Genomic DNA, 14,961 nt, shown 5'->3' with positions numbered 1-14,961 from the left:
ATTCAATTCAGGATTTCCCTTGGAGATATCGGGAAGGAATTGGAATGTAAAAATATCAATTCATACAAAAGAAAAAAATTCTCTATTGATTCAAACGTTGTACCTATGCTATGGGATAGGGAAAGAGGAAAAGAAAAAAAAATCGAAGCTTTCACATAGTATTTTTATTTTTATCAAAAAATTAATCTGATTTATTTAGTACCATTCGCTCAATGAGAAAATGAGTCAGATTCTACAAGATTAACAAATCTATAGGAATTTAAAGAATAGTGGAAGAGAATAAAAAGAAAAGAGAGGTAAAGAAAATTGAAATGAAATAAAGAATAAAATAAAAAAAGTAGACATTAAAAAAAAATAGAAGATAGAAGAGGCCAGCTTCTAAATGAACAAATTTAAATTCGAAAAAGATCTTTCATGAGTAAATTTGACTAAATCCTTTAATAAATTTTAAAAATCTATATCTTTCAATGGAATTTAAATATGAGAACATAATTAATTGGACTTTAGATATCTAAAATATATATAAATCAAGTTAATTGGACTTTTTACATATCTTTAATATAATCATATCCTCTACATTAATTTCATGACTAATTTTTAAAATTATCATAATTTTAAAATATTTTAATCCTACCATAAAAAATATAAAAAATTTAGTAGTCGGCTAATAAAGTCATAAACGATCAACTGTTAACCGCATAATAAATTTAAAATTAATTGATACATTCAACTATATTTAATAATAGATTGCTGATTCACAATCGGATAAAGGAGGAACATAACCAAAAATAATTATATATTTTTGAAAAATATGAAAATTAGATATGTATTTAAGATATTACGGAGCTGTGATTGGATGAAATTTGGGAAAAATTTGTACGGAAATTATGATAAATTAATAAAAATACAATTTTAATTTTAATTTTAATACTGAGGAGATATTTTGAAAGTGGAATGAAAACATTAGAGTGGGCGGATAAAACAATTTTAAAAGGTCATTAAAATTTAAACATGTTTTAGCAACCTTGCCACGTGGAAGAGTTTGTTGCCATAAAAGGGAATCAATTAGATTGCATGGGAAATTAATTGACAAGATATCTCGACGGTTGCCGTACCAGTTTGGTCAATAATTTATTTATTTATAATAAAATCATAATTTAATTATATTAGATTTTTTAAAAAAAAAGTTTTGGTCGTGATGTAACCAATACATACAAATCACGTTCAAGCGACGTAATCTATTTAATTCTTCTGATTCAGATATCTATCAAATAATTAATTTATCAGGTAAAATTGTTTCTTTCTGAAAAGAAGGATTTTTTGTTATTCGAACAAAATTAAAATAAAATTAAACTATCAAAAAATTAAAGACAACTAACTATAGTTGAACTGATCATAAAATTATCGATAATTTCAAGATTAAATAACTGCTCAACCAGGCGTTCTCTCTAGATAATGACGGGGTGGTTCCCACGTGGTACCCAGTTAACTAGAGAATGACACACTGATTATATTAGGGTAAAATATCAATTTCCGATGGACACATACTCTTTGGAATTATTTGACGATCATATATAAATATAATTTACCTTTCTTCATATAATTTAGAAATAAATTATGAAGAACGTTTGAATAAATTATGAAGGACGTAATTATCTTTTGTTACAATTGATAATGATGGATTGTTTAACCATAAAATTGCAATATATAAAAAAAATATTTATTTTTATAATTTACTATTTTTATTTTTGATTTGATTTAGTTTATCTAAAGTAGATAAGCGGAGAGATATTTTTTTAAAAATACATAGATGATCGACTAATTTTAAAAAAACAATTTATGTATATTAATATTAAAAAAAGGGTAAAAGACACTTCTTTAGTTTCAAATAGTCAAAACATGCTCTACTTTAATTTGTTTTATAAAAAAATTTGCAAAAAAATATATATACATATATATAAATATCATTTAATATTATTTAGTCACATTTTACGGTTATAGTATATATATATATATAATAATTATTTCATAATTAAATATCATTTAATAAATAAAAAATATTTAAATAATATTGTATTTATTTCTCAAGTTTAAATAGAGTGCATTATAGCAATCATAATTTTATAACTATTATAATATAAATTTATATTCTCATTATGTTCACGTTATAATATAATTATATTTTATATACTACAATTAAATTTTTTGGATTATTTCTTGATTTATATTTCAGTAATTAAGAGGGCGCGGAATGAATTTTTATTAAGGTTTTATTTATGTTATAATAAAATTATAACTATAATTAAAACATATTTTATGGCCACCAGATTCAGAGCCATCGACGAGACTAAACGCAAAAGTCATTCGACTAATTTTTCCTTTGGACTGTTGCCATGGCGGACAAGGCGCAGCAAGGCCACCCTCTGCTGCGGGGCGGGCGGACGCTGGATAAGGAAGGTTATACTCATGGCTTCTCCGCCGCCCAGATGCGGTCGCTGGCGGCCATGTGCGAGGCCTTCATCCCCTCTCTTCCCTTGGAGAAGGCCGATCTCTGCGGCAAGGAGGAGCTTCCCGCCGACAAGTCGCTCGAGGCCTTCTTCCTCGCCTCTGGCTCCGATGCCCCCGTCCCCGATGAGGTAGGCGACTCTTGATTCCATCGCTGATTTCTCTGCCTCTCTTGAATTTTGGGGGATCTCAGATTCATCCAAAATGTTTGCCACTTTGGATGTGCTCAACCACTAGATGTGCGTGCAAGATCACAGATGATGATATTTACTTTCTTTTGTTATGGCAGTTTTTTACTTTGACTGAATAGGTTGTAATAGCTCGCGCAAACCTAGAAAAAAGCATTGTTCCTCTTGAATTTGTGCAAAGTGTTAATTCTAGAATCAGTAGTACTACGTATTCTTTGAGATCCTGTAGATCTTGCTTGAATCACAGCATTTACTTTTACCGCCACAGGTCGCAGAGCTTGCAGCAAAGAGGGGTCAAAAGGAGGTCCTCTTTCTGGTTAAATTGGTCATGTGGCTCCTTGCTACAAGGCTTGGAACACTCGTCCTTTGTGGCTCCCTCTGTTTGTCAGCTAGGTTTCCGTTCATCAACAAGTTCCCAGACATGGCCGTAGCAAAGAGGGAAGAAGCTTTGAGGAGATGGAGCAGACAGAAGACTTTTGTACTAGTCCGGACGATCTTCCTTCTTGTCAAAATCCTCTCTGTCTTCGTCTTTTACTCCACGGTAATTCCTTTTTATGAATTTCATGCTTTCTATGTTCATGGTTCTACAGAAATAGAACAAATTTTTTTCTCCAGCATGTTGCTTCCTTCTACTGTATTTTAGTTAGGCACAAGCATAACCTCAGAAATTTATGGCCTAGAAGGATTTCATGTGGCATCATTTAGTGCTCAGTGATGGGCGTTTCCTGTGAATGCACATTTAAGATATTTTTTAGGAAGAAACTCATCAGTCAATCTAACTGTTTTCAACTTTCAATCCTTTGAATGAACTTGTGTATGATTAGCTTTCATAGTCACATGATTGCTTGAGAATGATCCAAATGCCAGCCAAGCAGCAAGGTTGCTGAATTTAATGCTGGCATGGTCCTGGACTACCAAGTTGCAATCCCATAAACTCGTCCCACAAAGCTGATAATTGTAACAATTCATTACCATAAAGAGTTTGAAGTTGTTCAAAATTCATGTTACAGAGCGTTTTGGTTTACCTTTCTGCAGACTAATGAAGAGTCGGAGAATCGAGCATGGAGTGCAATTGGATACAGGAAGCCATCTGAGGAGAAACCATTGAGGAGGTCTGAAGGAGATGAAAGACCTCTTCATAAAGGCATCATAGAAACCAAGGACATGACGGATTCCTCCCTCCTTCAGACTCTTCGTGACAAAGGTCTGGAGGTAACCGAAAACCCTCAAGAAAATAGCTACCACATCAAGTGTGATGTGGTCGTAGTTGGATCAGGCTGCGGTGGTGGAGTTGCCGCTGCAGTGCTTGCAAGCTCTGGCCACAAGGTTGTAGTGATCGAGAAGGGAAACTACTTCACAGCAGAAGATTATACTGGCCTCGAAGCTCCTTCACTGGACCAACTGTATGAATCAGGTGGAATTCTCTGCAGCTCCGATGGGAAGATGATGATCCTCGCCGGAGCCACAGTCGGCGGTGGCTCAGCTGTAAATTGGTCCGCTTGCATTAGGACGCCTGATTTTATCCTCAAGGAGTGGGCAGCTGAACACCATCTATCACTCTTTCAGACTCCAGAGTATGCCTCGGCAGTGGATACGGTCTGGGAAAGGCTCGGAGTCACCGGAAACTGCACCGGAGAAGGTTTCCAAAACCAAGTTCTTCGCAAGGGATGCGAGAATTTGGGCCTCGAAGTGATCACAGTGCCAAGAAATTGTTCAGAGAGCCACTTTTGTGGCTCCTGCTGCTACGGATGCAGGGCCGGCGACAAACGCGGCACAGACACCACTTGGCTAGTTGATTCAGTCAACTCCGGCGCAGTGATCATCACTTCATGCAAGGCGCAGAGATTTGTGATGGAAGAGATCAAGCAGGGCAACAAGAAGACGAAGAAGAAGAAGAAGAAATGCTTAGGATTGATAGCAAGATCCTCAAACAATTCCATCACGAAGCAGCTAAGGATTGAAGCAAAGGCAACTATTTCTGCCTGTGGATCTCTCCTGACACCACCACTGATGATTGCCAGCGGGCTCACCAACCCCAACATCGGCAAGAACCTCCACCTCCACCCAGTGGCTTTTGCTTGGGGATACTTCCCAGAACCCACCTCAGCTCTGAAAGGCAAGAACTTCGAAGGCGGGATCATCACGTCGCTGCACAAAGTGACAACTTCAGGGAATTCCAACTCTCCATACGGTTCGATCATAGAGACGCCAGCGCTGGGTCCTTCGTCATTTGCCTCCCTGTTCCCATGGGTGTCTGGGCGAGCCATGAAGGAGGATATGCTAAGGTACAGTCGAACGGTGCACCTATTCGCATTGGTTAGAGATCAAGGTTCAGGGCGAATCGAGAGCGAAGGGAGAATAAACTACCGAATGAGTCCGGTGGACAAGGAGAACCTGAAGGAGGGACTTCGACGAGCGTTGCGAATCCTGGTCGCCGCCGGAGCTGTGGAGGTGGGGACTCACCGGAGCGATGGCCAGAGGCTCGAGTGCAGAGGCGTCAACGAAGAGGATCTCGAGGAGTTCTTGGACGGGGTTGCCATAGCGAGCGGTCCGATGTCCAAGAGCGACTTGTGGAGCTTGTACTGCTCAGCCCATCAGATGGGGAGCTGCAGGATGGGAGCCAGTGAGGAGGCCGGCGCCGTCGATGAGAGAGGGGAGAGTTGGGAGGCAGAAGGGTTGTTTGTGTGCGATGCGAGTGTGCTCCCGACTGCAGTTGGGATCAATCCCATGGTCACCATCCAGGCCACTGCCTACTGCCTCTCCAAGGGGATAGCTCAGAGATTGAAGACGGGCGAATAAGCATTCCAGCCCATGTTTAATGTTTCAAGGGCGTTTATTTTATTTTCTGAAATTACCATTATTTTTAATATTACTGTAATAACTATAAACTCATTACTACTGAGACATGAATATTTTAATTCTGATTAATATAAATAAATTATGTTCAATTATAATTTATAATTATTATAATATTTTATCTTTGATCATATTAATTAATATTACATTATAATAATATTTCGATTCTAATCATATTAATATATAGTATTATATTATAATAATTACAATTTATAATTTTTATAATATAAATGTTTGATCTTTGATCAATATTTACAAAGCAACATCATATTATATAGTTACGAATTATAACTATTATAATATAGATAATTAATTTTTAATTAATATTATATTATAAAAGTTATAAAATTATATCTATTATAATTATATAATTGTAATAATTATGAAATCTTAACTGTTATAATTATAATTATATAATATTTACTAATATCACAAATAAAAGTAATTTTAGAAAATAAAATATACAGAGATGAGATTAATCTTTTAATATTTATGAAGCAAAGATGCAGTCTAACTGTGGGATTAAGTAAGTTAAGATAATTTATCTTAACTTACTAGATAAATGATCCTTCTATTTCATAAATGAGCCTTATGGGAATAACAAAAGTTATTTAAATAATATTATAAAATGTAAATTTAATTAAATTCTATAAAAACATAGGTTACAAGTTATAAAATTATCAGTATTTTTTGAAACAAATTTTTTGTTCATGTTGATCATTTACATTTTGAATTTTTATTTTTTAAAATCGTATTAACTTACTATAAAAAGCGTTAGATCAGCGGAATTGATTTTTCCTTAGTTTATAAATTTATATTAAATATTAAATTAATTCTTTCCTATTATAGGTCGGTATGACTTGGTCTAGAAGGTCAAGATTTAGATGACAAGTCAGACAGAAGACTTGACTCTAGGACTGACTAGCTTCGTCTCATGCTCACTAACTCGGTAACCGACGTAGATCGGGATTTAATACCTGACTCGGTAATCGATGTAGATCGGTATTCAACACTTAACTTGGCATCTAGATCAGCTTGGGATCCCATACCCAACCTCTCTCAAAGTTCGACTCTGATTCGACACCTGACTCCGAGTTCTGAGTCCAAGTCGCCTTGTCGAGTCCCCTTCCGGCCGCATCAAGTCCTGCCTCAACCTCAAGGCCCGTCTCAGTTGACCTCGACTCAGGCTCTCTATGCTGCCTTCCTCCTCTGTGCCTTACATTGCACTCAACCGACTCTATTTTCTTTATTTATTTCCTTATTTAGTTGGGGTAGACTACTGACAGAAGGACACATGCAATCATATGATATCTTGGGTAGCTCATCTACCCATTAATGCAGCATGATAGTGTAGTTTGATACCGTATCAAGTATGGGTGATAAAACTCTTCGCTACTGTGGCAACGATGAGATGTTCTCCTTACCAGATGGAGACATCTCCTCTGATAAGATCTCCATTAAGAAATATTCTTCTTAATTAAAATAAGATAATTTTCTCGCCTTTCTCTTTCATAAGTCTATATAACTCTCCCTGCCTATCACAGATATAGGTACGCGAACAAAATCAACAAACACTCATTTTCTCTATCTTCCCACATATTTTTCTCCATCTCTGGACGAGAGTTTGACTTAGCATCAGAGTGATTGGGTCATACGCATCCTTGACCTCCATTCTCACTTTTTTTTCTTACAGTGCAGAACTTGGTGGTATGTCAGAGTCCATCGTCCTTATCCTTTTCTGTTCATGGGTATTCCCTTGATTGTTAATCTTAAAGTCAAGTGGCCGATGATCCATTCAAAAGGCGATCTCAAACCGGAACATTCCCATTACTACTTCTATTATAAATATATGCATATAAACGGAGGAAATATAAATGAAAATTTAGATAAAATTCCTTCGTTTCTCTTTCTTTTAGACACACATGAGAAATTTACTAATTCAATTTTAAAATTATTTTTGCTTCTATTTTTTTCACTTGATTTGATAAAAACAAAATGAAAAATTTCTTCTTTTCCCCCTATTTTTATTCAATTAAACTCAACAAACACAAAATCATTGAGATACTTGTGAAATAGTAAATTATTTGGAGTTAAAGGAAAATAAATAAATAAATAAATTAGGGCGCGGTAGTTTATGATCCCGAATAAATCGCCAGAAATACTTAAGCAGACACGAAGAAATACGCAATAAAGCGAACACACTTTTTGCCTCGAAAAGCAGGCAGGCGCAGGCAGCGGAGGCGTCGGGAGGGCGATCTGCGATTCATCGCGAGATCTGGTTTCCTCTCGTGCCCGATCGATTCCGTCGTCTTCGATCTCCGATTCCTCCCCTCACACCGCCGGCCGCCTAGGGAAGAAGGATGGCTGACCGCCGCGACGGCGCTGCTTCTTCTTCCTCCTCCTCCTCCTTTAACAAGGCCACTGGCCCTCAAGGTAACACCGCCACCTCCACCGCCGCTCCATCAATTTTGGATGGTGCCTTCCTCCTGAATCTCCTGCAGAAGACGCCTCAACCCTCTCGACCATCGGTCTCCTCTCCCCAGCACTACATCGACCCCGCCGTCGCTGCCGTAGGGCCTAGCCACTCGTTCCTCCCCCACGAGATCCTTCGCCCTCCTCCGCCAGGCCACTTTTCGGAGCACCTTCTTTTTCCTTCCCCTCCTATATCCTTCCCTCCGGGCCTTTTCCCTCCTGGGTTCCCTCCCTCCGGCAGCGGAGATGTTAGTGGCGCTGCGAGTCCGGGGAACGGCTTGTTCTTTCCTTTTGATCACCAAAGATTAGGCTTTTCTGCTGGAGGCGTCCATCCTTTTGCTGGTCCCCGTCAAAGAAATGATCTTGCTCAAAATCATGGGCAGTCGCTGAGTGATAGTGTCCTTGCTGAGCATATGGTGACAGCCAGACAGAATTCCGTTCTTCAGGGTCCAAATGACAGGAGTTCTGCGCGTGCCCCGCTGGGGTTTCACAAGTTACAAGGAAGTGTCAGTGTGGTCGGTACTGGATCTGCGAACCGGAGTTTTATTGATGGCAGGGCGACAAGAGACCGTGGAAAAGTGCAAGCAGAGAGATTAAACGGGCTTTCTCATAGGAATAACACTGGGGTTGCGACGCCGTCCACAATGAAGACTGGGCAAAGGAGGCAGACAGATCACACTCACCAACAAGAGGGGGGAAACCATTTTGACGCTACTATGGTAGGAATCCGTAGTCAGAGGCACAATGATCATGCTTCTCATCCACTCATGGCAGACGCTCAAGGAGGATCTGTATCATCTGGGAATACTCGAGATAAGTATATGCATTCTCTCAACCGAAGGGAACAGAGGAATCACACAGTCTCTGAGCTTCGTTTTGATAGCACCACACCTAATTTTGGAGGAAAGGGTATTGAGGAACCTCATCAGGATACAGAGCATGAGGTTGCTGAAGAAGAAACTAGCATGCAGAAGTTGGAGATCGAGGACAACTATTCTGAAAGAAAAACTTCTGGTGAAGAGGGACTAGAGGTGTCTACTGAAGTCAAAAAGATGGTGGCACCTATTAGCAGTTCAAGGTCAAAGGTAAATCATAATATTAATCTAGACATGGTTATCATTTTAATCTCTGCATGTTGCACCAAATAGTGGTCCTCCTAATGTTTACTAGATTTAATCGGACTAGATTCAATCGGACCAGTTAGCACTCATGGCAACTTCTTTTTTTAGCCAATTATCATATCATCAAATTTCCATGATAGAATTTCTTGAAGTGATTAGCCTCTTTCATATTTCTTCATTGTTACTACAAATCTTTCATCTTGTGTTATATAGCCTTAAAACCATTATAAGCATCTAAACTTATGAATATGTGTTTTAATTGTTTTATTGAAGTTCTAGGTAGTCACCCATGATTGATAGAATGGACCTTCACCATCCATGTTTTTGTATTGCTAAAACCTATGCAAAAGCTGGGCAAAGAGGTCATCTAATCAGTTTTAGTATTACCAGCTATAGCTTTTGCATAGTGTTGAGGCATAAAATCTGTACGACTGAGCCAAAATAGATAGGACTTGCAAAATTTGATGCAGATGGTGTTGGTCAAATGCATACTTATACATCTTTCATTCAGATACATAAATTATATTATATTAGCAACAAAATCTTGAGCTTTGTGCTGCCTAGGTGGATTTTGCAAGGGATTTCTTCAACTACTTAGGTGGTTTTTGTTAGGCATCCATTTTAAAAAATAGCCTAGGCGGTCCAAGTGACTCTAAGGAAAAACTGAATTTTTTGAATAAGTTACTGGTTTAAACTCCTCTTTAGCCTACTTGAACTTCCCACCTCTCTTTTTTTCATTTGATATCATTGATCTGCACCAATTTTCAGTTACTTTTTATTACCTTTTATTTTCTTTCTTGTCTCTCCTAGTGGGTTCTCATTCTTCTCTTATTAATTTTTTTACCATTTAATCTCAGTATTCTTATTTAAAAGATGTCGTGGCTATTTTTCTTAGTCGTAATGTGACTATGGATGTGTTTTGTTGGTATTATGCTGTTAGTGCTTTACTTATTGATTAAGGAGATAGTTATTATAGGTATACTTACATTAATATTAGTCATTCTAATTTAATATACTTCCCTTTCCTATTTTAGCATTATTTTAATGTCAACTTCCTTAGCCTTTATCTAGGTGGTTGCCTACTGCATAGACAATCGACCAATCATCTATCACTTGATAGTGCCTATTTATAGCTTTGTGTAATACCTATTACAATATATGTCTTATGCAAGGAGCAATTTTTTTTTCCTTTACTAAGTTGCTTAAACACTTTAAATCCCAATAGTCACTTCGAAGAAAGAAAGGTGTGTGTGTGTGGTGATTTGTTCATTCATTTATCGAACTTTATCATGGAGTACATATGTCACTAAGATTGTTTAGGTTCAATCCTAAAGAATGGTGTGGACGGGATTATTCGACCATAACACCGATGTTTAAGATTATCATCTTGCTTACACAATGTACATTATTGGGATGTTTCTTTTCAGGCTAAGGTGGTTTCCTTACTATATAAATATCCCTGGTTCCATTGATGACATTGTGTTAGCATTAGAACTTTGTGTCTAAGTCTTTCATTGAGCCTTTTCCTTGTATTTCTTATGTTACAAATTACTGCATCACAGTTTACCTGTGATGGCAATAAGATATGTACTATTTTTTTGTACTGATTCTGTAATGTTCTCCATTTATTTCTGTCCAAACTGCTATAGATGTTATACTTCCACAAGCATTAAACATTAAATTTATTTCACAATATTATTTGGTTCATGTAGATTCTACATATGCACATATGGCTGTGGAACTTTGATTTTGCTTTCAACCTAAGTTTTGGCACTTTTCTTCTGATTTTGTCTGCAATTCAAATGTCATGGTGACAAATTTATTTATTTTTTTATTTCAGGATGTAAGGTTAGATTTGCATAGGGGAAATCATATATTAAATCAGAGAATGAGGATTCAGAAAAGGGTGGTTCGATGTCGCCGTGACATTGATGCACTGAGTCCAAGTTTTCTTTCAATTTTTGAGTCTCTTGTACCTGCAGAGGAAGAAAAAGCCAAACAGAAACAGTTATTCCAGTTACTACAGAATTTGGTGAATAGAAAATGGCCAAATGCTAAGCTGTATCTTTATGGATCATGTGCCAACACTTTTGGCTTCTCAAAAAGTGACATTGATGTTTGCCTTGCCATTGATGATCAAGACTTGAACAAATCTGATATTCTGTTGGAGTTGGCTGATATACTAGTGTCTGGTAACCTGCAAAATGTCCAGGTAATATGCATGAATTCTCCCTCATAGATGCATGTGCTATTGTTGTTTGACAATATTTTCCCAAGCGGTTATTTATTTTCATCATATATCTCATGTAGAGCCCAATGGTGTAGAAAGATCCATATAGCCGACTCCACCTAGTAGGATAAGGATTGATTGATTGATTGTTGTTGTTGTAGTATCTCATGTAAATGATTATGTGCCATAGTCACTCGGATTCTCTAGTTACCCTTGCACCCATGTTGACACTTACAAGACTCTGGTGAGCCTATGTGAGAGGTTATAAGAGAAGAAAAGAAAGGGAAATTATAGGTGATAACAGAAGCAACCACAAACAGAATATGAGCAAAGAAAAGAATAAATGGAGAAATAGAGCATAGAGGAAACAAGAGTTCCTTTTTTTTTAGATTTTGAAATACTTGAAAATATATAATTGCATAGATGGTAAAAAATGTTTCAGGAATTAAAATATATAATAGCCATATAGATAGCAAATTTCAAATATATTTATTAATATAGCTTACTTCAGGTTAGAACTGAACTATGAATACTATCCTGAATTTGTATTCATTTCTGTCTCTTCGATTCTTCAGTTACATAAATAGACATGTTAGATGCAAGATCTATGCATGACATATACCATAGTTCATGTTGTACGTCATTTAATAAGAAATGTTTCCATGGAAACTTAGTTACATTCCTATGAAAAATGGTAGCAAAAGATGTATACCTTTATATGCTAAACTCTGTTTGTTCCTCAAAATATCAAGTTAGTGAATATGCCTTTTTTACACATTCTTCCAGGAGCTTTAAATTCCTAGTATAAAACAGACCTGCTCTATACAACTACATCATGATGCAAAAACTGTATGCCTTTAAAAGCTAAACTCTATTTGTTCTGTCCAAATATAAAAATTTGCAATTCCCGAATTGGAGGATTTTAAAATTCATAATGCTATTGATTAATGTTAAAAAACGTTGGAGCTATCATGCAAGAGACAACCATTGGTTTCTTCTAATTGTTTGATTATTTGATAAACATTGCTTAAAATCTGTTATTCTATGCTGTTTTATTTATCTTTGGAAAGAATGTTTCATTTGCATATTTTTCATAAAGTTGATACATTTATGAACCAATTCAATAATAATTTTCTTAAAATTGTTTAATTTTGCAGGCACTAACTCATGCTAGGGTTCCTATAGTGAAGTTAATGGACCCAATTACTGGTCTTTCATGTGATATTTGTGTGAATAACCTTTTAGCAGTTGTTAACACAAAGCTCCTGAAAGATTACGCACAGGTTGATGTTAGATTACGTCAATTGGTTTTTATTGTGAAACACTGGGCCAAATCTCGTCGTGTCAATGAAACATATCAAGGGACACTTTCTAGTTATGCGTAAGTTGCATTCCTGATGCACGATAATAAGCTTGATGCATCTATTGGCTGAATATTGAATGTAGATTATTGACTGATTTCTTTCCAGGTATGTGCTAATGTGCATCCACTTTCTACAACTACGAAGACCTGCAATTCTTCCTTGTTTGCAGGTATGCTGCCTCTTTTCAATGGGATCAGGATGATTTCATAAAGTACAATATTTAACATTTCAGTCTTTTGTGTTAACATATATGGCCCTGAGATACTTTTGATATTCTGCTGAAAAAGGTCAATCATATTTCATATGATCTGTCACTTCTGAGCAGCGAACAATTTAGTTTGAAATAATTGATTTTCTAAGAGAGATAAAAATGAATTTGCACCTCACCCTAAATTGGTTTTATCATTTTCATTGTTTTTCTAATATGCCATTGTTTGAACTCTGTAAGTTCTCTAAGGAATTTCACCAACATAAAATAATCTTGGTTTTTAGTCATCTCATTTGTTTAGCAAGATTTCAGCTTTCTTATTTTGTTTTATTTTATTTCCAAGTATTTATATGTAAAACCAGTAACTCATGATAGCTAACATTGGAATTTTGTTGTTTTATCAGGCATGGTAGTAGCCAATCTACTTGCCATACAAATAACAATATGATCCTCAAAATACCACTCTCTGCACTTACACTAGTATTATTCTGTCCCATAAGTGTTCCATGCCCATTCTAGTTAGATCATTCAGTTTGCTGCATGACACTGTGGCTACAATTTGCACACCACTCTGGAAATGCTATAATGCATCTTGTTTACAACCGAAACAAATTGGGTTAGAGTTGTTTCTTGGTCCTGATATGCTACCTGCTTAAGTTGGTGTTTTTGTTTGACAAACTGTTTTTTTTAACACACGACAGTTAAACGAGCTCTTAGAGGTTGAGCTGAAGTTGTTTTTGTTGAATAACATAATCAATGAGCACCTAGAGAGAGGCACATACTTGATCATTTATTCCCTCATTGAAGTCTTGCAAATATTGTTATATGGTTAAAGACGATTAAACTCGCACCCTTTTTTGTCAGGCAATGAATGCAACTTACAATGCTACCGTGGAGAATACCGAGTGCGCTTACTTTGATCAAGTCGAAAGGCTCCATGAATTTGGTGCCAGGAATAAAGAAAGCATTGCAAGATTGCTATGGTCGTTCTTTCAGTACTGGGCATATCATCATGATTATACAAACGATGTTATATCTATTCGCACAGGAAACTTTATCAGGTAATATCATTTTGTTTAACAACAAATTAGTAGTTTAGCGGCCGCAAGAAGTTCTTGACATGAATTTATCGTTTTCCAATTGTTCTGTAACTATTTCTTGGCTGGATTGTCTTCAAATTATCGAGCTCAACCTTCATCACTCCTGTTTTTATCTAGATACTGTCATTCATCTAAGATTTCAATACCTTCATTCGTAATATGAGCTCTTTCTGAAATATCTATTCTAACTTTCAGTAAAGAAGCAAAGGACTGGACAAGACGAATTGGAAACGACCGTCACCTAATATGCATCGAGGACCCATTCAACATCTCACACGACCTTGGCCGTGTTGTCGACAAGTACACGATCAAAATTCTAAGGGAGGAGTTCGAACGAGCCGCGGAGATAATGCAATACGATCCAACTCCTAGCGTCGCCCTTCTCGAACCTTATGTACCCGGATCTCCGCAACGGTAAATCGACCGGAGTTTGGCGAATGGCCTCAAGCACTGAAAGCTAGCTTTGTATATTTTCCTCTTTAGGAAGTAGTTTTCTTTCAGCTCCTTTCCTTTGTGCATAGATCGTTCTGCGCTATGGTTATTCCCATTCCTGTAAATTAAAAATTGCTGGGCAGAGCTCATTTCTTCTGCTCTCACAACCGCGTTATTATTAATTTATTATTACAATTATGATTGTTTTTCTTCGATCACAAGTAACATGAGACATGAGAGAGTCTTTAAACTCATTCTGGACTTCAATTATCTTTCTTTGATCGATAGCAATGCATATTTCAACTAAAGAAACAAGTTTGTGGAACTCCATTCCATATTTGATCAAAGTGCTTTTCATTCAACCACTGAAACTTTCTTTCTTTTTTGTTTTTCAAGAATCACAGTCGACAACAAAAATTTGAGAAAAAAATATTTAAAGGTTTTTAAATCGATGCATTTATGCCTATTGCACACAATTGGGCTAC

General features: G+C 36.6%; 2 protein-coding genes across 2 annotated transcripts; both read left to right on the top strand.

Moving 5' to 3' along the window:
- The first annotated feature begins 2,364 nt into the window (after window positions 1-2,364).
- On the top strand, window positions 2,365-5,591 carry LOC141812003 (long-chain-alcohol oxidase FAO2-like). Its single transcript, XM_074700091.1, has 3 exons — window positions 2,365-2,636; window positions 2,962-3,234; window positions 3,729-5,591. The coding sequence occupies exons 1-3, from the start codon at window positions 2,394-2,396 to the stop codon at window positions 5,490-5,492; spliced, it is 2,280 nt and encodes a 759-aa protein (XP_074556192.1). The 5' UTR covers window positions 2,365-2,393; the 3' UTR covers window positions 5,493-5,591.
- A 2,163-nt stretch (window positions 5,592-7,754) lies between these two features.
- Window positions 7,755-14,689, top strand: LOC141848677 (uncharacterized). The gene is made up of 6 exons (XM_074736721.1): window positions 7,755-9,106; window positions 10,983-11,354; window positions 12,530-12,753; window positions 12,842-12,905; window positions 13,809-14,005; window positions 14,240-14,689. Exons 1-6 carry the CDS (start codon window positions 7,910-7,912, stop codon window positions 14,460-14,462), a joined length of 2,277 nt encoding a protein of 758 aa, XP_074592822.1. The 5' UTR covers window positions 7,755-7,909; the 3' UTR covers window positions 14,463-14,689.
- Window positions 14,690-14,961: the final 272 nt, after the last annotated feature.

This window comes from Curcuma longa, chromosome 17 (genome assembly GCF_044706935.1).
Source record: "Curcuma longa cultivar G26 ecotype Majalengka, Jawa Barat chromosome 17, ITB_CL_G26_1.1, whole genome shotgun sequence".
Lineage (NCBI taxonomy): Eukaryota > Viridiplantae > Streptophyta > Magnoliopsida > Zingiberales > Zingiberaceae > Curcuma > Curcuma longa.
Note: the sequence above shows the minus strand (reverse complement) of the source record. Positions and strands in the feature narration are given on the sequence as shown.